The 20,468-nt window shown below is 62.5% G+C and overlaps 1 protein-coding gene across 4 annotated transcripts; it reads right to left on the bottom strand.

The window, feature by feature from the left end:
• Positions 1-130: 130 nt before the first annotated feature.
• Positions 131-20,082, bottom strand: TOLLIP (toll interacting protein). Of its 4 annotated transcripts, none has more exons than XM_032640150.1 (6): positions 19,911-20,082; positions 10,380-10,529; positions 6,591-6,773; positions 5,741-5,893; positions 5,002-5,092; positions 131-2,190 (listed from the first exon to the last, which is right to left on the bottom strand). In XM_032640150.1, the coding sequence occupies exons 1-6, from the start codon at positions 19,941-19,943 to the stop codon at positions 1,979-1,981; spliced, it is 822 nt and encodes a 273-aa protein (XP_032496041.1). In that variant the 5' UTR covers positions 19,944-20,082; the 3' UTR covers positions 131-1,978. The 4 variants fall into 4 exon arrangements, with proteins under 4 accessions (XP_032496041.1, XP_032496039.1, XP_032496042.1 ...); XM_032640148.1 differs by lacking the exon at positions 19,911-20,082 and adding an exon at positions 18,834-19,860; XM_032640151.1 differs by lacking the exon at positions 19,911-20,082 and adding an exon at positions 12,209-12,923.
• Positions 20,083-20,468: the final 386 nt, after the last annotated feature.

Raw genomic sequence — 20,468 nt, 5'->3', positions numbered from 1 at the left:
TGTGCCCTGCTCTGCCTTCACTCACGAGTCCTATGACTAGTGTGCCGGTGAGTTTACCACGACCGCCGTCAACCTGCTTGTGACGAGCCGAGTTAAATCACAACAAAACCGTCAGCTCTCCCCGGAGAACTTGACTTCTCTACTTTACACAGACCATTTATTAAATTAGAAGGCTGAAAAGTAAAAACGTATCTTACAATCAAGCAGGAATCTGGACCCTGGACCCCAACAGAATGATCAGAAACGCAAAGCTCTGAGGACCGTTTCTGCCAACGCCGGCAGGGCGCCTGCTGGAAACGCCTCTCTCCTCACCAGCACGGAGCAGCAGCCAGCCGCACGGTGCCCCGGCCCTGGGCCCAGCAGCCACGGGCGCCCGAGCCAGACGGCCCCCACCCCACCCCCAGGGGCTGCCTGGATGGTGAGCGCGGACATGAACGCGAAGCCGGGGCAGGAAGGGGCAGCTGAGGCAGGAAGGGCGTCTGACTTAACAAAGGCCTCACAGGGCATGACCTTCCTCTGACCTAGTAAAGAAGCAGCATCCATGAAAAAGGACCATGAGAGCTGGCAGGTCTGGAGCCGCCCTGAAGCTAAGACTCCCGTGAACGGAGGCCCGAGCGGGGCGGCTGGGGCAGCGCAGGGTCACCTGGGGCTGGGGGCCCGGCCTGTGTGGAGCTGCGCTGAGTGTGGTCAGGTCACCGCCCAACAGTCTAGGGCTGCAGCCGAGGAGCCATCGCTCTCAAGCATCTGAGAAGAGCCTGCGGCAAAGGCACAAGTGGTCCGAACCCACCAACCAACGCAGGTCTCCCCGAGCCGGGGCCACCGTGCACGCCCGGGGGAGACAGAAAGCGGCACTGCACTTAACCTACATGGAGGGAAGGGCTGCAGCCTGAGTCCTCCTAACTTCCTCGGGCTGGCCTTCCACTGACGTCCACACGGTTGGGATCCACCTCTATGTCCAAGGCTGGGCAATGACTCCGAAGACAGAGCGGTGACCGCGACTTACCGCGGACCGCAGTGGCCACAGCCAGTGCATCAGTTCGGAGACGCCATTCAGATTTGATTTCCACGGGGCATCACCCAGCCTGTCCCCGTCCTCTCTGTCTGCGGCCGGAGCCAGGGCCAGGGTGCCATCCACACGGCAGGGCGCCTCCTGCCTCTTGGGAAGACCTGCCAGCACTGACGGTCACCAGACTGCCCTCTCTGTCGCCCAAACTGACCCACAGGCCTGGGCCCAACCTAGTCTCCCTAAATTAACATCGGCAGTAAAAGCCAGGCGTTCCTAAATGCCCTTTAATAAGCAAATACAAGACTGGATCTGTTTCTTACATCCCAGTTTTAGTTCTGTTGCCAGAGTGCATCCCGGGGAGGAGCGGTGACCCTTCGGGACAGCATCAACACAGAGGCGGGTGAGACAGCAGGAGAGACTGAGGGCCCAGGGCTCGGGCCAGGGCTCCCGACGCCACGCCCAGACTTGGCTGCTCTGCACTCAGGCTGAGCTCTGCAGCCGAGGCTGGACGGGGGTAAGCAGCCCACGAACACCACCAAGGGGAGGAGGTAAGTTTTCAGCTGAAACTTCTAAGTGACCCCAAACCCGCTGTCGGTGGTTTCTGTGTGCCTTGCGTTAATGGGCCTACCCGATCAGGTCGTGTCACCGCAGGCCACCAATCAAACCAGAGAAGGCTTGGCACGAAGGCCCTGGTGGGGGCAGCTGCTCCCAGGAGAGCCTCCCGGGACGGCGGGAAGGCGGGTGCGCACACGGGACACAGCCCTCCGACCAATGCGGGAGAGGCCCCCCACCCGCCGCGACCACGTCGAGAACGGCTGCAGGAACCGAAAACCACATGCATCCCGAACAAGGGTGTGGACTGGGCTACACAGACGTCCGAGGAAGGGGCTACGCAGGGCGCGTTCACGGGGATCTGCTGGGGACGGTGCTCCTGGGAGCTGGGCGGGCAGGCGGGCTGGCAGCGGGGCACATCTAGGACTCCTCGCCCATCTGCAGCAGGGAGTTGATGGCCGCATCCTTGCTGCCCCGCTGGGCCTCCAGCACAGAGCGGATCACCTCCCGGTCCATGTTGGGGAACATGTCCTGGATGGCCTTCAGGTCCTCCTCACTGCAGCGGGGCTGGGCGCTCATGGCTGGGGGCAGGGCCACAGGCACCATGCCGGGGCTGCACACGGCGGGCATCCCTGCGAGGAGACAGGGGTCAGGGAAAGCAGCACCTCCGACGCGCGGGCTAGCCGCCCCGGGGGTCGGCCCCCCAGGTCTCGTCTCCCAACGTGACCTCAGAAACTGGCCAGACACTTGTGAGAAACCAGGGGCGAGCAGCCCCCCGCCACTCGGCCCCCGGCATCTCACATGAGCCCACTTCACAGCGGGCGTGGCAGGGGCAAAAACAAGCCTAAGAACGTGTGTATTTACACCACAGGGGTCAATTCTCATCCATCGAAGGCCACAAAACAGTTCCCTCCACCTGAGAACGAAACAGCAAACCCAGTCTACGCTCCTTTCGCGCCGTTTCCTCTGTCACACATTCCAGAACAGACTTTCCCAGCTTGGCACTCACATCACAGACACTGATGAGGAAAGAAAACTCACCCAGCGCGTGCCCAGAGCGTGCCCAGCCTTCCCCGTGACAGCAGACAACCCACGAGGTGAGGTGCTCACGAGCACTGCCGTGCCGGGGCCTGTGCGCTCGAGCAGAGGCCCTGGGGCCCCGGACACCCAGCCCCGCCAGCTACACGTGGGGCTCCTGGTATCACTCCCTCACACCAGCCACGTCCCCTCACTCCCTTGTTAGACACAGGTGACAACTGAGAACCTCACGGCCTCTCAACTGCTGGAAGGTTCAGTCCGAGCACCTGGTGCCACCGGACCCCAAGACAAAGCTTTGACTCCTTGTCCTGAGATGGTCTCGTGGGGGAACCCAGACAAACGTAAGGAAGGAGAGTGTTAACAGAGACTCCACGCCTAACCGAGTGCAGAGCCTAGTCAAACACCTCTCTGAAAAGTAGAAACGGATTTAAAATCATTAGTTCTGGGACTTCCCCGGTGGCGCACTGGTTAAGAAGCCGCTTGCAGGGCTTCCCTGGTGGCGCAGTGGTTAAGAATCCGCCTGCCGATGCAGGGGACACAGGTTCGAGCCCTGGTCTGGGAAGATCCCACATGCTGCAGAGCAACTGAACCTGTGTGCCACAACTACTGAGCCTGCGCTCTAGAGCCTGCGAGCCACAACTACTGAAGCCCGCGCACAGCAACAAAGACCCAACTCAGCCATAAATTAATTAAAAAAAAAAAAAAAAAAAAAGAATCCGCTTGGCAATGCAGGAGACACGGATTCGGGCCCCGGTCGAGAACTAAGATCCCACATGCCGTGGGGCAGCTAAGCCTGTGAGCCACAACTATTGAGCCCGGGGGCCACAACTACTGAAGCCCGCATGCCTACAGCCCATGCTCCACAACACGAGAAGCCACTGCAATGAGAAGCCCACGCACCACAACCAAGAGTAGCCCCCGCTCGCTGCAACTAGAGAAAGCCCGCGTGCAGCAACGAAGGCCCGATGCAGCCAAAAATAAATAAATAAATTTTAAAAATAAAATAAAATAAAATCGTTAGTTCTTATAAACTCAAAAGCACAAACAATCCGCCGAACCAGGCTGGGAGCGCTGGACTGAGAAGTTTAGGACATGATTTCCTTTCCTGTCTGAAGTCAGAAGATCCTAAAGGTGGCTCAACGCTGTCCAAACCAAAACTGGCAGAAGGGCTGACAAGTGTTGAGATGAGGTAGCATCGGCTGCAGGTGCGCGACTGAGGCTGCGCTGGACACACACGGCTGCCTCTTCCTGGGACAGAGGGGACGGGACGTGCTCCCAAGGCAGCAGCAGAGCCCAGCCCCTCCGAGTCCCTCCTGGGCCAGCCGGGCCGAGCACCTGCCCACACCCCTCGCCCACCGGCCTTTAGTCCTGGCCGTCCTGAGAGGCGAGAGGTCGCTCGGGTCCCAGGTGGGCACTCCAACGCGGTGAGGCCAGGGCCCCCAGGTTGTTCCATGAGCCCAGGAAGGTGCTCGCCCACCGCCTTTCAGAAACGGGGAGGAGGGAAAGGGAACCCGGGACTGGGGATGGCTGACAGCTTCACTCCGTGAGCCCCCCGCCATCCGCCCTGGCCTGGTTCGCATCCAGGCCACACCCCCACCGCCTGCATTTCTGACACTTCTGGGAACAGTGGAGACAAACTTTAGGGGGCACCCTGGCTCTCCTTAGGCCCCTTCCGCCAGGAGGGTCTTGGGTTGTAGCGTGGGAGGCGGGCGGTCCTAGGGCAATTAACTCGGGGCCCCACAGTCTTCACCTCGCTCTGGACGGAGTTTAGAGGATTTCGGGGACGTGGCCACCACCGTGCACACGGCATCCTCGGCGTCACTTGGTCTCTCCGGTGCCCCGAGCCTCCCGCCGCCCATGCACTGCCCGGGTTTTATGGTGGCTCACATGGGGGCGAGCTGAGCCCAGAACCTGTCACGGCCCAGGGTGGGAGCCGATCACAGGCTGACGTGAAGGCTCAAAAATCCAAAGGCGGAAGAGCTACAGTCCAACTTGACTTTGCTGTGCTGTGCGAGCCACGCATTCAGAAAGGTTACCAGCGCGTAAGGTAAGAAGCTCATAAAGGTAAAAAGATGGGGGAGAAACAGCAGCGCTGGAGCCCGGGGTCCGTCCACCCAACAGGAAGTGATCTTGTGCTGCGGTGACTCAAAATGCTTAGAAATCCCATTTCAACATCTCCATAAACTTCAACTCACCTTCTCTGTGCCGACAGAGAAAAAACAAACCCTATTTCCGACACGTGCACGTAACATTCAAACGTAACAGCGACCCCTGGTTTGGGGAGGCTCTCCGGGCATCCCTTGAAGACCAGGCCCAGACTCTAGCCCACACCCCGAACCCCCACGCGCCTCCCCGCTGCTCGAACACCCAAGGGCACGCGCCCGGGGAGGAGAAGCAGCACACACCTGTGATGGGCACGTAGCCGACGCCCTGCTGGTACACAGTGGGCATCAGGACCACGGGCTGAGGCGGCATCATCATGGCAGCCGGCAGCGACTGAAACACACCAAAGACGATCAGGGGTCAGAGAAGAACACAGCACACATCCGAGCCTCATCACTCCCAGCCTCGCCAAAAGCGTCCTGGGAGGGACAGCGCAGGGCCTGGAGCCCAGTCACCGGGCCCAGGATCGAGGTGGCTCCAGCCAGGCCCTGCGTCCCGTCCAGCATCATCAAGTCCCTGCCCACACCGACACCCCGAAGCCTCCTCTGCTGGACTCGGGTAGAAGGTGGCATCAGACCTGCTGAACCACGGCTGAGACGTGGCCAACAGAGAACCCCGCTCAAGAAAGGAAACCTAAGCTTAAATTCCAGGGTCAAACCGCCTCTCTCTGTTTATAATTCTTTAGTTAAGTACAACGATGGCTTTCCGTCTATGTAGAAACGCCTGTTACAGAGGCACGATGGCATGTTCACGAGTAAACTTACTGATGTTGGGACCTGCTGTGAATCAGTCCAGCATCCAAAAGGGGGTGAGACAAGGTGCCAGAGGCGGCGGCCGTGAGGCTGGGCAGTCGGTCCCACCCGGGGTCCCTGCACCCCCTCCCCGCGTCCACATGCCAGAAACACCCGGGAGTAAGGGCGGGGATGCGGGTAAGCCCGGGAACGGCACCCCAGTGGCCAAGGGCCCGCCGGCCGGCCTCACCGTGTAGGACAGGACCAGGTTGATCATGCCCTCCTTGTCGTCGCCCTGCCGCCCGCTCAGGCTGTACCATTCGTCCACGACCTTGCCCTGCCTCAGCGCCTCGGGGATCGTCACGTGCGTCCAGGCAATGCGGTCGTCCATGGAGAAGGCTCGCTGGGGGGCGATGGGAGATGGCGGTGACCCCAGGGCTGCCCGGGAGGCCGCCCCACTCCCCCAGCCCTCCCGGCAGGGTGTGCACGGCCCGGGGCCGCCCGCTCTCTGCACCTCCTGTGGGCGCAGGGGGAGGGAGGCTCCATCGGCACCTGCAGACGTGCGCTGCCCCACAGACCACGTGCTCCCCTCCACCCCAGGGCCCCAGAGGCGATGGGGCCGGGCGTGAGGGAGGGCCCGGGAGGAAGGCAGGACCCTGGGGACTGTGGCCACTTCCCAGCCCCGCTGCCCACCCCCAACCCCCAGCCCTGTCAGCCGACCACAGGTGAGGGGGCAGCCGACCCGGCCTCAGGAGCAGTGGGACACGCCCAGGCAGGCCCTCGGAGGGCCAGGCTGAGTTAGAACCCAGGGCACCCGACGGCCCAGTGACACTCGGGAGGTTCCTGCCACTCACGCCACCCAGCCACGGGCCCTGACCACGTCACACCTGAGCTGCGTACAGATAGCGGCTGCCTGACCTGCCTGGTCGGGTGACGCCCACACGCTGGACACAGGGTGGTGACGTGTCTGAATGCAAGTTCTAAGGACTCTGCAGGGGAAACGTGCTTTTCACTATGCTGGGGACACCAGGACACCTGTCACAAAGCCACAAGAAACCCGAAGTTCTGGGGCGGCTGAGTGGCCCCCGCGCGGCCCCCACCTCGTCAAAGATCTCCAGGTAGAAGGAGTCCACACCCGGGGGCACCGTGCACTGGATGACCTTATTCCAGCGCGGGTTCTTGGCGCCGTTGTGGGCTGTGGGCGTCTCGTACACCGCGTAACCCAGGCGCAGTCGGCAGTACGGATCCATGCGGGTCATGCCGTAGTTCTTTGCCAACTTGGCCTGAAATAAAGCCAGTGTATGAGACGGGGCAGCGGCTGTCACAGTGCAAGCCGCAGCTCAGCTAAGTGGGCCGCCCCTTCCACTCACGGCTTCCAGAGTTTTCTGGGTGCCGACCCACCAGAACACGGCTGTAACTGAACCGTCAGCCCTCCGTATCCGTGGATTTAAGCAACCACAGATAAAAAAGATTAGGAAAAAACATTCCAGAAAGTTCCAAAAAGCAAAACTTGAATTTGCCACACCAGCAACGAATTTTGTAGCTTTACACTGTGTTACAGCTGCATGCACACGGCATTTACCGTGTGTCAGGTGTTACAAGTAATCCAGTGATGACTCAGTACACGGGAGGATGTGTGTAGGGTACGTGCAAAAGGGCACCGTTTTATATACGGGACTTGAGCATCCTTGGATTGTGGTGTCTGTGGGGTCCCAGAACCAATCCCAGGGACGACCGTGCTCTGGGACCCAGGAGGGAGGAGAAAGTCCAGGCTGGGTCCAGTGTTTCTGCGATAAGGCACCCGGTGCCGTGCCTGACGCTCAGGACACACCGGCTGCTGCTAGGCAGGGGCTGGATCCCCACCCAGAGGAGGAGGAGGGTGAAAAGGGCAGGCCGTCCCGGGACAGAGCCAAGAGCCACCGAGAAGAGAAGCAGGGGGTCGGGGGCCGCCGCGGAGAAGCAGGGCCCAGCCAAGGCCTTCCCTGTGCCCTCGGAGAGTGACCGTGCTGGCTCCCCGGCCTCCCCTCCCGCGCAGGAGCCTCTCGGCAGTGACCATCCCTGCCCAGTGCTGCGTGGGGGCCAGGGGTGCAGGCAACTCATCTTGGGCACCAGCTGAGGCGGAGCCCACCCACATCTCACATAGGTCACGGGCCCATCTCAAGCCAGACGCGCTGCTTGGGACGGCTGGGATGCGTTTGTAGGCGAAAACGTGAACACCGATGAGCACATCAGGCTGTCGGTCAGGAAGTACTGACTCAAAGTGGATCATGGGCTTAAATGTAAAACCTAAAACTATAAAACTTGCACAGGAAAAACCAGAAGAAGTCTTTGTCATCTTTTAGGCAAGGTCAGCAAAAGCACGGCCCAGGAAGGACAGCTGGCGGCTCCCTGGGGACCGTGAGGAGGACAGAGCAGCCCCGTCTGCAGCATCAAGTCTGATCACAAACCCGTGTCCAGGACATAACGGACTCACAAACCTCAGCAATGAGAACACAACACGGTTGAAAAACAGGCAGAAGATCTGAAGAAGAAAAGCTCAACGCCAATTAGCATGTGAGAAGACGCTCCCCACCATCGGTCATCAGCGACACGCAAAGCAGAACCCCGTGAGGCCACCAGCAGCTGCTGGACGGGCTCAGACCCAGCCTGCCGGGCCAAGCCGCCCACCCCCTGAGCGCAGGAGTCCCGCAGGCGGCTGGGAGAAGCCACGGTGTGGCCGTGCAGGGACCAGCCTGGCAGCTTCTCCAAAGCAGACTCCACCCAGCTCGGGAGTTGGGAGTCCACTCTGAAATGGGAACTCACGCTCACACAGAAGCCCGCGCTTCACAGTGGCCCGGGGCTGGGACCCCCGTCCCTGCTGGGCAACAGACTCTGGGAAGTGCCCCGGGGCCTGAGCTTGGTCAGCACTGCGGTCAAGGGCAGGCCCACCGACAGGCAGAGGGAACTATCTGTGTTGCTGGGGAAGCTCTCTTCATCACAGGGGTGGACAGGCTCGTCAGAGGTCATTGAAACACAGGCTAATTCAAATCAGTGCATTTTAACATATGTAAATCATATTCAGTAAGGTCGATTTTTTAAAAAACAGCAAAAAATTCCCCAAAGCCCTGCACTGACACCCTCTCTCTTCTCCCCTCTGGAAGGCTCCGCACAAGCCCCTATTCTGTCTGCGAGCCTCCTTGCCCCCCCGCATCCCCCACTCTCGTGCCGACTTCCCCAGAGCTCTGGCCAGGGCTGCCCACGACCGCACGTCCCAGAGCCACCACCCCTCCGTGCAGGACCAGCCTGAGGCCCTCAGGATGCCCACCTTATGTCACTGCTGGACCTCTCCCCTGAAGTCCACAGCCTCCCGGCCTCGGCCCCCTGCCTTTAAAGCATCCTCGACTTAACGTGTCCGACACCGAACCGCGAGTTTCCTTCCCGGCCTGTTCCTCCTGTAATTTCCCCCATTTTGGTCGAGGCTCCTCCATCCCCTGGGCGCTGGCAACAGGCCTTGGGGTCACACACCCGCCTGCTCCCACGTGGGTGCGCCCCGAAGTCGGCTGTTCTCCCCCAGGAGCACCAAGCACAGGGCCTTCCAGCCTCGCCCACATCTTCCCGACACAGACCCCGAGGGAGCCCTGAACTCCAGCTCAGGACAGGGTGCCCACTCAGAGCCGAGCCCCAAGGCCACAGGACCCCCAGTGGGCAGCACCAGGAGGGCCTGGCCCTGAAGCAGCCCCTGGCACAGGGTGGCGATTCCTGTTCAAGCTGTACTTTCCTCGATAATACCTGGGCCGCTCCACACCTGCCCCCCAAGCTCGCCATCGCCATCGGCACACCGCACCCCGGCCCTCAGGGCGACGCAGGCGTTTACTGCCGCCCTGCCCTGCCCTCCTCACCCGCTGACTTCCTGCTCCGCTGTCTGCAAGAGCAAACACGGATCGCACGGGCAATGTCTTCCCGAAAGCGCCCAGGAGAGGGCCTCAGCCCTCACACGCTGTTGTCTTCACTGTGAATTCACTAGAGCGGTTCTCAGGACGGCAGATTTCCCCCCAAAACTCCTAGAAGCTGCCCTGGTACCTTCTGGAAAACATGTAGCAGCAAAGTCTGAAACGGGCCTGACTTTCGATAGCTTCAAGGCAGCTGTTTTGTCTCTGTCTAGCCGCTAAGGCTTTTCCACCTGAACAGTCCGCTGCTCGTGGTCTGAGCAAGGCCAGCTGCCCGTGAGTGCGGGAGGCGCCTTCCTTCACCTGGACCCCGACTGGCCCCAAGGCCGTGCTCTGCTCACGGCTGCTGCCCTCTGCAGAGGCCCGTCTGCCACTGTGCTCTCCTCCCGCGCCCCCGGCACCACGGAGGGGACACGGAGGCCTGGCCTGCCCGCTTCCAAGTGGCTCCCCTGAGACATCGACTGGGCTGCGCTGTAGGCACACGAATGTCTGAGGAAGGCCACCCCGAAGCTTACTGGGCACAACGACCCTCCAGGCACGGCCCTGGTGTCTGCTGCGGACAAATGGACGGATGGACAGATGTCTGTGCCTCCCGCGGCCTCACGCAGCCCGTCAGAGCAACGTGGCAGCGCCCTTTCTGTCCTGACAGCACATCTGGTTCTCCCGGGGGCCGGGATGACTGGGCAGCAGCCACACCGCCCCTTCCCCGGCACCGGCAGGGCGAGCGGCGCTCCAGACCCCTTCTCTAACTCTTCCTGGCGAAACCCGGGCGATCGTCAGTATCTTCACATCCATCGCTCTCCACCAGGTATGTTTCCGGAAAAACGGGATCAGAAGAAGCCCCATCCATCCACGTGGCAACACGCGATGACAGCGAAGGCCCCGCCCTGCCCGCTCCGGCCCCCTTCCCCCCACAGCCCCCTCCCCCCGCCCCCCCCCCCCACAGCAGGCGGCCACACCCACCTGCACCACGGTGATGCTGAGGCGGCCCACGGTGCCCAGCGCCCCTCCGTACTGCAGCTGCTGTGCAGCCTGTGCGTCCAGCTGGATCTGCTGCTGCTGCTGTGTGGGCGTGATGCGCAGGAAGTCCTGAGGCAGCTCCCCGATGTACACCTGCGGAGAGCATGGCGGTCAGAGCTGGGCGCCACCTGCCCACAGGACGAGGGTCCGCGCTGGCAAGATATCCACCCTGCGGGCCCCTCCCAGGGCCTGCACTCTCGGCATCAGGACGCTCAGCAAACGGGGGGCTCCGTGGAGGCCCGAGTGCGTCTCCGCCCTGAAAGCAGGCCTCGCGTCCTCGCTGGGCCTGGGGGCCTCACACGCTCTGGTCCGCGTGTCCATGATCCCTTCCCCAGGACCAGGACCGCCGCAAGCAAGGCCTGTCCACCGTGAGCGCTGTTCACGGGGTGAAACCTGAAGCTTGGATGTCCAGTGACTTGGAAAGGCCTCTGTGCTGATACCCTTCAAACGTCTCCACGAGAAACAACTCGCGTGCAAAAACGCCCCGGAGACCAAGAACCCAACAGATTAACCACCAGAAGCCCGGATACCCGGCCCTGGACAGGTGAAGTGATGGGGAGGCGTCGGCTCCCAGGGACACACCTGAGTGTGGAGCCCGGTGGAGCCTGGGGGCTCCAAGAGTGACGACTCCCAAGAAGACCGCAGGAGACCGTGCACGGAGAGACGGCCCACAGCCAGACGGCCCGACCCCCTGTGTTCAGAGCCCTCGACAGCCGCACCGCTGCTCGCCCCCCGGGCGGGGGGGTGCGGGCCTGGAGGGGCCACAGTGCGAGCAGAGCCCAGGTGAACAGGAGGGAGCAGCCGCAGGACCCACGATGGAGGTCTGGCTGCTGGAGGGGGAAACCGGGGCCACAGGCCCCTCAGCCGCGCAGGGGACGTCACAGAGCCCAGCCGCGGGCCCTGAAGAACTCGTGGAAACGGAAAGGAGGACCCCAGCGTGTCACAGCGAGTTCTGGCAACTGCGCTCACAGCAGCCGCCAGGGACCACTTGACGTCCGGGCGCCGCATGACACGGGGGTCTCTGCTGCGCAGACCAGACGGCACCAGGCAGGGGCCCAGACAGCACCCCACCACCTGGCTCACAGCGCCCCTGGGAGAGCACCTCCCCCAGCGAGCGCCCCCAGTGCCTTTCCTGTCAAAGGTCCCTGGGAGGGTCTGGGCCTGGAGATCATGCGCTCCCACCAAGGCTGATGGAAGCGCACACAAGGGCGCTCGCTGGCTCCCAGCAGCCCGCACGCGGACTCTGCACCCAGAGGCCTAGCGCTCCCGCTGCTTCTCTCTAAAAGCAAGCCGTGCCCCCCGCCCCCCAAGACGCTCTGTCTGGGAGCCAGCTCTGCGTCTCACACCTCGGCTGCATCAAGGACCCAGCCCAGGGCAGGGGAGGGTGCCCCCGGAGGCTGCCCCCCAGAGGCCCCGGCGTTGCCAGGAGGGGAGCGCAGTGCCTTCCATTCCCTCCCCAGGGCATCGCAGGCTCCGTTTCCTGGGCGCGTAGTGTAGCTGAGGGGGTTCCAGGACGGGCCCTCGAAGGAAAGCGGGTGGTGACACCCCGTGGGCCACACCCCTCAGGAGGGCTGAGATGCTCCGGACACGCCAGTCGTCAATTCCTGCCAGCGCCAAGACCAGGCCCCCGTGACCCCCCAAACGCACCCCATCCAGAGCCCCTCAGGCTCCTTGCCGTTTGCCCGGTACTCGTCTTACTAAAATGACTCTCCCAGGGGTCGCTGGCGCACAGACCACACCCCCGCCTGCTGGTCTGAGGAACGACTGCCCACCTCAGCGCCAAGGACCCCACAGGGAGCAGGCCGCACGGGGACATTCAGTGGCGAGAGTGACGGGTCAGGAAAGGCCTCTCTGTTCCTTCACTCATCCTGTCTTGTCAGGAGCTCCTAGAGGTCATGAAACCAGAATGAAATGAAACTCCTGGGGGGTATGTTCCCTCTTTACTGTACTCATCTTGGTTTTGGGGTTCAGCACAGTCCACACAGGAGCCACGCGGGGACAGCGGGCCACGCTGAGGCCTTAAGGGAGGGGGACAGAGCACAAGAAACCAACCCCACGTGGTCAGAACCTGTGAGGGGCGGGGGAGGGGGGATCACAGCCCAGGGAGGAGGAGCCTCCAGGTCTGCAGGGCCACCCGCCTGAAGGCACCCTGGGGACACCTGCCCTAGGCCCACCCGCCAGAGACAACAGAAGGGGCGAGGCCCAGGGTGATGGCGGGTCAGGGAAGGGCACGTGGGGCTCAGCACCCGTGGCTGACGGCTGCCCCAGCAGCCAACAGGCCCCGTCGCAGAGCGGCCTCAGAGGCCTGCGGCAAGGAGCAGGCTGCACGCCCATCCCAGCGCATCCCACCCCGACAGAGAGGCCCCGGGAGTGCCCGCTGAGGCCTAAGAGACACCTGGCAGTCACGGGACAGGTCACTGACGTTCTTCCATCAATCCAGGCTGCACGCCCATCCCAGCGCATCCCACCCCGACAGAGAGGCCCCAGGACGTGCCCGCTGAGGCCTAAGAGACACCTGCCAGTCACGGGACGGGTCACTGACGTTCTTCCATCAATTCAGCATCTTCCCAAAGGAAGTTACAAGGAGAACTCCAACTGCCAGCCGACACCTGCAGCCACGGGGATGGGTCTCCACACGAGTCACCGCCCCCACAGACACACACACCCTGCTCCTTCCTCAAGTCTCCAGCACCTCCTGCCGATGACCTGGTTTCAGGAAACAGGAAAGGAGGAAAAAGGCCAGAAGCAACAGGGAGGGAGGGCTGGCGCCGTGGGGGGCTCCCCAGAGGGTGCCACTTAGTCCCTCCCCACTCGCCCCTCCCGCCACAATCCTCTTCCAGGTTTCACTGCAAAAACCTCTGTGTCAGCTCTCCTCCCCTATTCCTATCCCTCAGGCCTCCCCCAACTTTCTAAATGACCCAAACCTGGATAGGCCACTCAAGCCAGAACGTCTGGTTGTCCCAGCCCTGCCGGACAGTGTACACAAGCTCCGGACGAGGGGACCGAGACACGGCGTTAACTGAGCACGAGGACGCCGGAGGGTCAGCGAGAGAGACAACGCCACTGGCCCAAACGAGGACCAGACCACAATGCTGACAGGGCAGCAGCGTCTTCCACGGGGCCTTGCCCGGGGATGCCGGAGCCTCTCACGCCAGCCCGGGGTCTGGGTGCGAGCGAGATGGATCACCCTGTCCACATCTGAGTAAAATGAGACAGCCAATGATGGGCCAAGGGGCGCCGGGGCCGGGCATCGCACTGCAAGTCTTTCAACTTCACCGTATGTGCGGATTTTCACGCCAAATGCTGGGGGGAAATCACTGCTCCCGTGGCGCTCGTAGTTTAACAAAAGAAGACAACTGCTGAAAGTCGCAGTGCTGTAAATAATCACAGGGTGAGCACCCCGGGGCAGGTGGACAGCCGGTGAGGCAAGACGGTGTAGACGGCTGAGGCCACTTTGGGAGAAGACGCCACCTCAGCAGAGGCCTGCATGGCATGAAGGCGGCCGTCATGCAGAGCCTGGGAGGGCCCCGTGCACAGGCCTGGCCAGGAGCCCGCCAGGCAGACTGAGGCGGGGAGGTGGCTGGAGCGGAACAAGCAAGGGAGAGCAGGAGGGTGCAGCTGAGGACAGGAGCGTCGCACCAAGGCCACTGATGGGCTCTGACTCAGAGATGAGGAAGGGAGCAGGTGAGGAGCCGGGGCAGGTGAGGAGCCGGGGCAGGTGAGGTGCCGGGGCAGGTGAGCAGCCGGGGCAGGTGAAGAGCCGGGGCAGGTGAGCAGCCGGGGCAGGTGAGGTGCCGGGGCAGGTGAGGAGCCGGGGCAGGTGAGGAGCCGGGGCAGGTGAAGAGCCGGGGCAGGTGAGGTGCCGGGGCAGGTGAGGTGCCGGGGCAGGTGAAGAGCCGGGGCAGGTGAGCAGCCGGGGCAGGTGAGGAGCCGGGGCAGGTGAGGAGCCGGGGCAGGTGAGGAGCCGGGGCAGGTGAGGTGCCGGGGCAGGTGAAGAGCCGGGGCAGGTGAGCAGCCGGGGCAGGTGAGGAGCCGGGGCAGGTGAGGAGCCGGGGCAGGTGAGGAGCCGGGGCAGGTGAGGTGCCGGGGCAGGTGAGGAGCCGGGGCAGGTGAGCAGCCGGGGCAGGTGAGGTGCCGGGGCAGGTGAGGAGCCGGGGCAGGTGAGCAGCCGGGACAGGTGAGGTGCCGGGGCAGGTGAGGTGCTGCGCAGGCACATCTGGCTCTGCCTGGCGCCCGGCCCCAGCATGTGACAGTGGAGGGTGGGGGGTGGGGTGGGGGCGGGCGGGACCAGTCAAAGGGGTGCGGTTGGTGTGGGTGAAGCAGAGGCTGAGAAGGAATCCGATGCTGGACCTGCTCGGAAGGCAGAGCCACAGGAGCGGCTGAGTGGGCAGGAGAGGCGAGGCCGCCCAAGGGGACGGGGAAGCCAGGGAGGGTTCCAGGGAAGGAAAGGGCGGGTCCGTGTGCGATATTCTTGGGAGACAGGGAGCCGCTCAGGATGGTCAGCCTGGGGATGAGTGGGGTGGGCGCTGACACTCCCCAAGACCCCCGAGGGAGCAGGACGGACAGAAAGGAGGAGCCGTGGAAGGAAACCCGTGTGAAGAACGCGACCCTAGGCAGGGAGAGGCCATCGCACCTGTGCCCGCTGCCGCGGCCGTGCCCACAATGAACCCGCCAGACAAGCCGCTGCGGGGGCCCCGCCCGAGCCCCACCCCAACTCGGTCACCCCCGCACCTCGCAAAGCACAGGTGGCTTCCCGACCTGCAGGACCTTCTCAGCTGCCCCTCCTCGGCTCCCAGCCCCGCACCGCCATCCTCCCACCCAGCTCCTGTCCAGCTGGTGGTGAAGCAGAATCACCAGAGGGAGGTGGGTGGAATGGGAGGTACACAGGCAGGACTGCAGGCGGGGAGCCCGAGGAGTTGGCCAGGTGTCTGAGAAACGACAAGTAACACAGGGGCCGGGCAGCCCCCAGGCCGTATACGTGGGAGGGTACGGGCACAGAGCTGCTGGCCACAATGCCCAGATAGATGCCACAGACACCGACAGAGAGCAGAGCGGGGGAGCGGAAAGAGGGGCTGGGGGTGCTCTCAGATGCGGGAAGAGGCACAGGGCTGGAGCACAGGCGAATCTGCCACCAGCAGCTCAATGGCAGATGCCACACAGGGACCTTCACGTCCCGAGAGAAGGAGACTGTGCGCCCAGAATCCCAGACGGCAAACACACCTTTCAGGAACTAGAGAAAGCAGCACATGTCTCAGTCCCTGTGAGCAAGCACCAGCTTATCAAGGTAACACTGCCCCTGGGAGGATGGGGAGAGGCCACCCGAGGCAGCAACCCATCAGGAGGAGGGCAGTTACAAGGGTTAACCTTGCAGCGCGAAGTCCGTACCTTAACATTTCCAGGATGGCCCCAAAGAGAACAGAATGACAACATGTGTTTTCCAAACCAGCAGAAACCAAAAAATGGAACTTAAAAAACTATGTTTAATCAATCCAAAAGAAGGCAAGGAGAGAAAAAGAAACAAAAATAGACAAATAAAAGCACAAATGAAAGTGTTAGGAACAAAATGTGTGTGTATAACTACACACATAAAACTATCTAACACATTCCAGCTAAAAAACGAAGAAGACAGATTTCAGATTTGACTTTTTAACAATCCAGCTCCATGTTGTTGACAACAGACCAACCTGACACACATGTTCTGAAAGATGTGGTCCAACAATGAAAACCCCATCAGGCAAACACCCCCTAAAAGAAAGCTGGCGTTGCCATGTGGCATCAGACCAAACAAGAAAGGCCTGTGCGTGGCCAGCGGGGTCACCACACGCAAAAAGGTCCAAATCACAGGAAGACGGGGCCATCCTAAACCAGGATGCGCTCCTAACTCACCCTGAGAATCCAGAGCAGAGCTCACGGGGACACGGGCGATGGTCCAGACTCCAACAGTGCGGGTCCACAACTGTACCCGAAAAAGAGAAAGCCAAGCGCAGGCCTGAAAAGAAAAACAACTCCTTCCTCTGAACATTGGAAATGAAAGAGAAAGAACTAAGCAGCTGTCTTGCCTTTCCCATACAGACTGTATTTAAGGACAACCAGACAGCGTTCATCTATACAAACAGGTCCAGCTAATAAATTCAGAACAAGTGACAAAATTCAAACATCAGGGGCTTCCCTGGTGGCGCAGCGGTTAAGAATCCGCCTGCCAATGCAGGGGACACTGGTTCCAGCCCTGGTCCGGGAAGATACCACATGCCGCGGAGCAACTAAGCCCGTGCGCCACAACTACTGAGCCTGCGCTCTAGAGCCCGCGAGCCACAACTACAGAACTCGCATGCCACAACTAATGAAGCCCGCATGCCTAGAGCCCGTGCTCCACAACAAGAGAAGCCACCGCAATGAGAAGCCTGCGCACCGCAACAAAGAGCAGTCCCCTCTTGCCGCAACTAGAGAAAAGCCCGCTCGCAGCAACAAAGACCCAACGCAGCCCAAATAAATTAAAACAAAAAATTCAACTATCACCCCCTGTCACCCCCAGTGAAGTCAATGATCAAGTCGTGCAAAGGCTTGTGAGGACCTGGACACCCCCGCCCAGCCAGGCGTCCAGACAGCTCACCCGCAGGCCAGACGGGGGAAAAGGCATGACAGGAAGAGGGGCCGCACTGATCAACCAGCATCTCCAAAAGCGGGACAAGTGGTCCCTACTGGCCCCCTTTGGCCTGGACTCAATGGGACACGCCACACATCGTAGCCTGTGACCAAGCCTTGGCCGCCGTCCCGTCGAGCTGACCGGCAGCACTGGGGTCAACAGCGGCGGGTCCCGCAAACCCCCCCGACCCGAGTTCTACCTCAGAAGGCGGGCCCCCCCCAAAGGTACTGCTGTGGGTGCCCATCGGGTGCTTTTTAGTAGTTTGTGGACCAGACAAAATCACGGCATGGAGAAGGTCTGTCAGAACAGAAACGCCAGCACTGCTGAAAGCGGGCAGACAGCACAGGGCTGGGCATCCCTCGGTGGCCATTCAGGGAGGGACTCACCTGCAGACGCAAACACCACGTCTCCTGGAACTTAAGCAAATTCCTAGCCTCTCAGGCTCCCCTTCTCAGGGACAAAGGGAACCTCCCCAGACCCGTGGGACCCCCCCCGCTTCTGCTTCCCATGCCCGAGGACTCTGCCTGTCCCTCCTTCACCACGAGCGGGAAGAGACAGTCAGACTTCAGAGTCAGCCCCAGCGAGCGTGAATCCAGGCCCTGGGAGCCCTGCTGAGTGACCCTGGGCCGAGGCTGAACCCCGTCCTGTGTGGGTAGGGCTGGGGCCCCCCAGCCGAGGGTGGACCCTCGGGAGAGCCGCCCAGCCAGGACCCGGCATGGGGAGCACCTGCCGGATGCCCCAGCTGGACTTGCAGCTTCTGCCACGAGCCACGCCGTCCCGCGGGGCCTCCACCGCACCACACACACGACAGCATGTGGGAGCTCCTTCAACGCCAAGTCCGTACACCCTGGCAAAGGAAGAGGTCTCCACCAGACCCCGAAAACCACAAAAGGAAGGGTTCTCCAAGTCTGATAACCGGCAAAAAAGCCTTTACGAGTACAGTTAACCCAGAGGAGGTGGGCCAGCGGGGAGATGTGGAAACGAGAGGATGTGTACCAGGCAAAAACCTTGTGGGGGGGGGAAGAAACAGTAAAAAGTAAACAGTCCACTGTAGCAACCAGATCAAACGCAAGGCCAGATGCAGCTGCACTGGCGGCCCCGCCCTCTGGCACAGACAGCCCTGCTCAGGACCCTTCCTGGCCTTGAAGCAGCAGCCCCCCATCTCCCAGACCCTGTCCCACTCTGCTTTCCGTGCTCTCCCCTCCCACCACCCCACAGCTCCTGCTACCCCATCAAGTCTCCAGTCAGAGACCCTTGCCCCAACACCCTTACGCAGCCCGGCCCCGGCCCCGGCCCAGGCAGGCCACCGTTCACCCGGACTTGAATTCAGACCTCAGGGTCTGAGAGTGGACGCTCTGTGAGACCCTGATGGCAGGCGTCACCGTACGGTGCCACCCAAGATACCGAGAGCACCCACACCGTCTGGGCAAGCCGCACAGGCTCCAGGGCGCCCAAGACCCCTGAGCCCCCAGCAGCTCTGGCCCAGACCGAACCTTACTGCACGAGCACAGGTCTGGAGGACAGCCCTCAAACACCTGCTGGTCTACGCATGGGGCCCACGACACACGGACAGAAGGCCCACGACTACCCGACAAGAGAACACGCCGGGAAGCACCGCACAGGGCCGGTCGGCCGGGTCATCGAGACCCCGACGGCACAGGCCCCAAGTCCGGACACCGTCCGCCGCCCTGGCCCCGTCACAGCCCTGTCGCAGCACATGGCCGACGTCCCCCTTGGTGAGAGGAGGGGCCCACCTTCACCAAGCGCTCCCTTCGCCTGGCCCGGAGCCGGCTGTGTGTGTTTGCCCGTGGTTCCCGACGACAAGGGCTCTGAGTTCCCAGCAGGCTGAGGACACGTGACAGGCCAGGAACGGGGCCGGGCCGCTTGCCCATTACGCCACCGCTCCCCTCCCCTGGGAGCCGCTAATTTGCTCCTCGTGCTGCTCCGATGAGCCACTTGCCCAGAAATGAGAAAGTGCCGACAGACACTCGGCCTGCTGTAACCCACTGTCCGCAGTGACGGTGAAGACGTGGAAGCGCGGAGAGTCCACCACTGACTGGGGCGTCTCCACACCCAAGGCGGCTAGGAACTCCCATCAGGTCCCATTCAAACGCTCAGAACGAGCATCTGTGCCCAGGGGGGCTTCTAACAAGCCCTGGTCTTCCTCAAACTCAGAAAAGCGTTCTGTGGATTCTTCGCCGGTCGGGAGAAACACAAACAAGACTTGTCAAGCCCGACTCGAGGGTGAGGAGCCCCGGCAGCCGGGGGCTTACCCTCAGCAGCGGCTTTCTGAGAGAAGGCACATCCAAGTGTCCACAGGAGAACTCTGTCCCGACTCAGAAGGACCCAGGTGTCCGTCTACCGTACGTTTCAAGATGCTGTGATAAAAACCTCACTACTCGTGAGGACGCACCCCAACCCAGTCTGAACGCCCGGCTGGAGGCGAGTCCCCAGGAGCCGGCCTGAGCCCGTCTGGACTCGCTCGCCGGCAGCGACACAATAAGCTGGGCCAGAAGGCAGGACGCGAGGGCTGCGCGGAAGGGCACTCCCAGCTCGCGGCTCCCAGACCCTCATCTGTCACTTAAGAAACCGAGGAACAGAGCCGGGCCTGGGAGCCTCCACCATCCAAGAGCCTGTCCAGGGTTCAGGGTGCTTCTCTGGGCGCCTCCTCCTTCCGAGGACCCACTGGGTGCGGGGCCTCCCCCAACCCGGGGACCCACGCGGTGCGGGGCCGCCCCCGTCCCGGAACTCCCTTCCGCTTGCCCGGAGCCCGGCGTCGGGCCCTCCCCTGCGCCCTGAGGCCGCGGAGCCCGCCCCCAGCCGGAGCCTACCGGCCCGCGCTGCGTGCTGACGGTGGTCGCCATGGTCTGGCCGGCCTCAGGCCTCGCCCTCCGAGAGGTGACGCGCCGGCGACCCTTCGCGCGGAACCGCGATCTAACTAACTATCAACCCGCAAGGCCGCCGCCGCCACAGTCAGCTGACGGCCGGCCCCGCCCCCGCACTGCCCAGTGCGCCGGCGCAACACCGCCCCGCCCTTTCCGGCGCCGGGCGCCTGCGCAGTCGCTCCTCGCCCCCCCTCGGCCCCGCGAAATGGCTCCCGAGCCAGCAGTGTGCGCACGCGCGCCGGGCTGTTGTGGGGGTAGTTGGGGGCGGGCCGTGGGGCCGGGTCGCGGACTGTAGCTGCTGGTGCGTCCGGCTGGACCCGCGGCAGGAGCGGGTCTGTGGCCCCGCCGCGTGACCGGAGTGACTCGGTGCGGCGGCCGCCCTCCGTGTGTGTCCGCGGTGAGGCCGCGCGCTGACCACTCCGCCCCTTGCTTCCCGCCGGCCCCTCAGCAGGGTCTGCCCCGAGGCTGCTGGCCGAGCTTCCTCAGGAGACCACGGAGCTTTGC

Source organism: Phocoena sinus, chromosome 8 (genome assembly GCF_008692025.1).
Source record: "Phocoena sinus isolate mPhoSin1 chromosome 8, mPhoSin1.pri, whole genome shotgun sequence".
NCBI classification, from domain to species: domain Eukaryota; kingdom Metazoa; phylum Chordata; class Mammalia; order Artiodactyla; family Phocoenidae; genus Phocoena; species Phocoena sinus.
The sequence above is the reverse complement of the archived record's forward strand: the minus strand, read 5'-3'. Positions and strand labels throughout refer to the sequence as shown.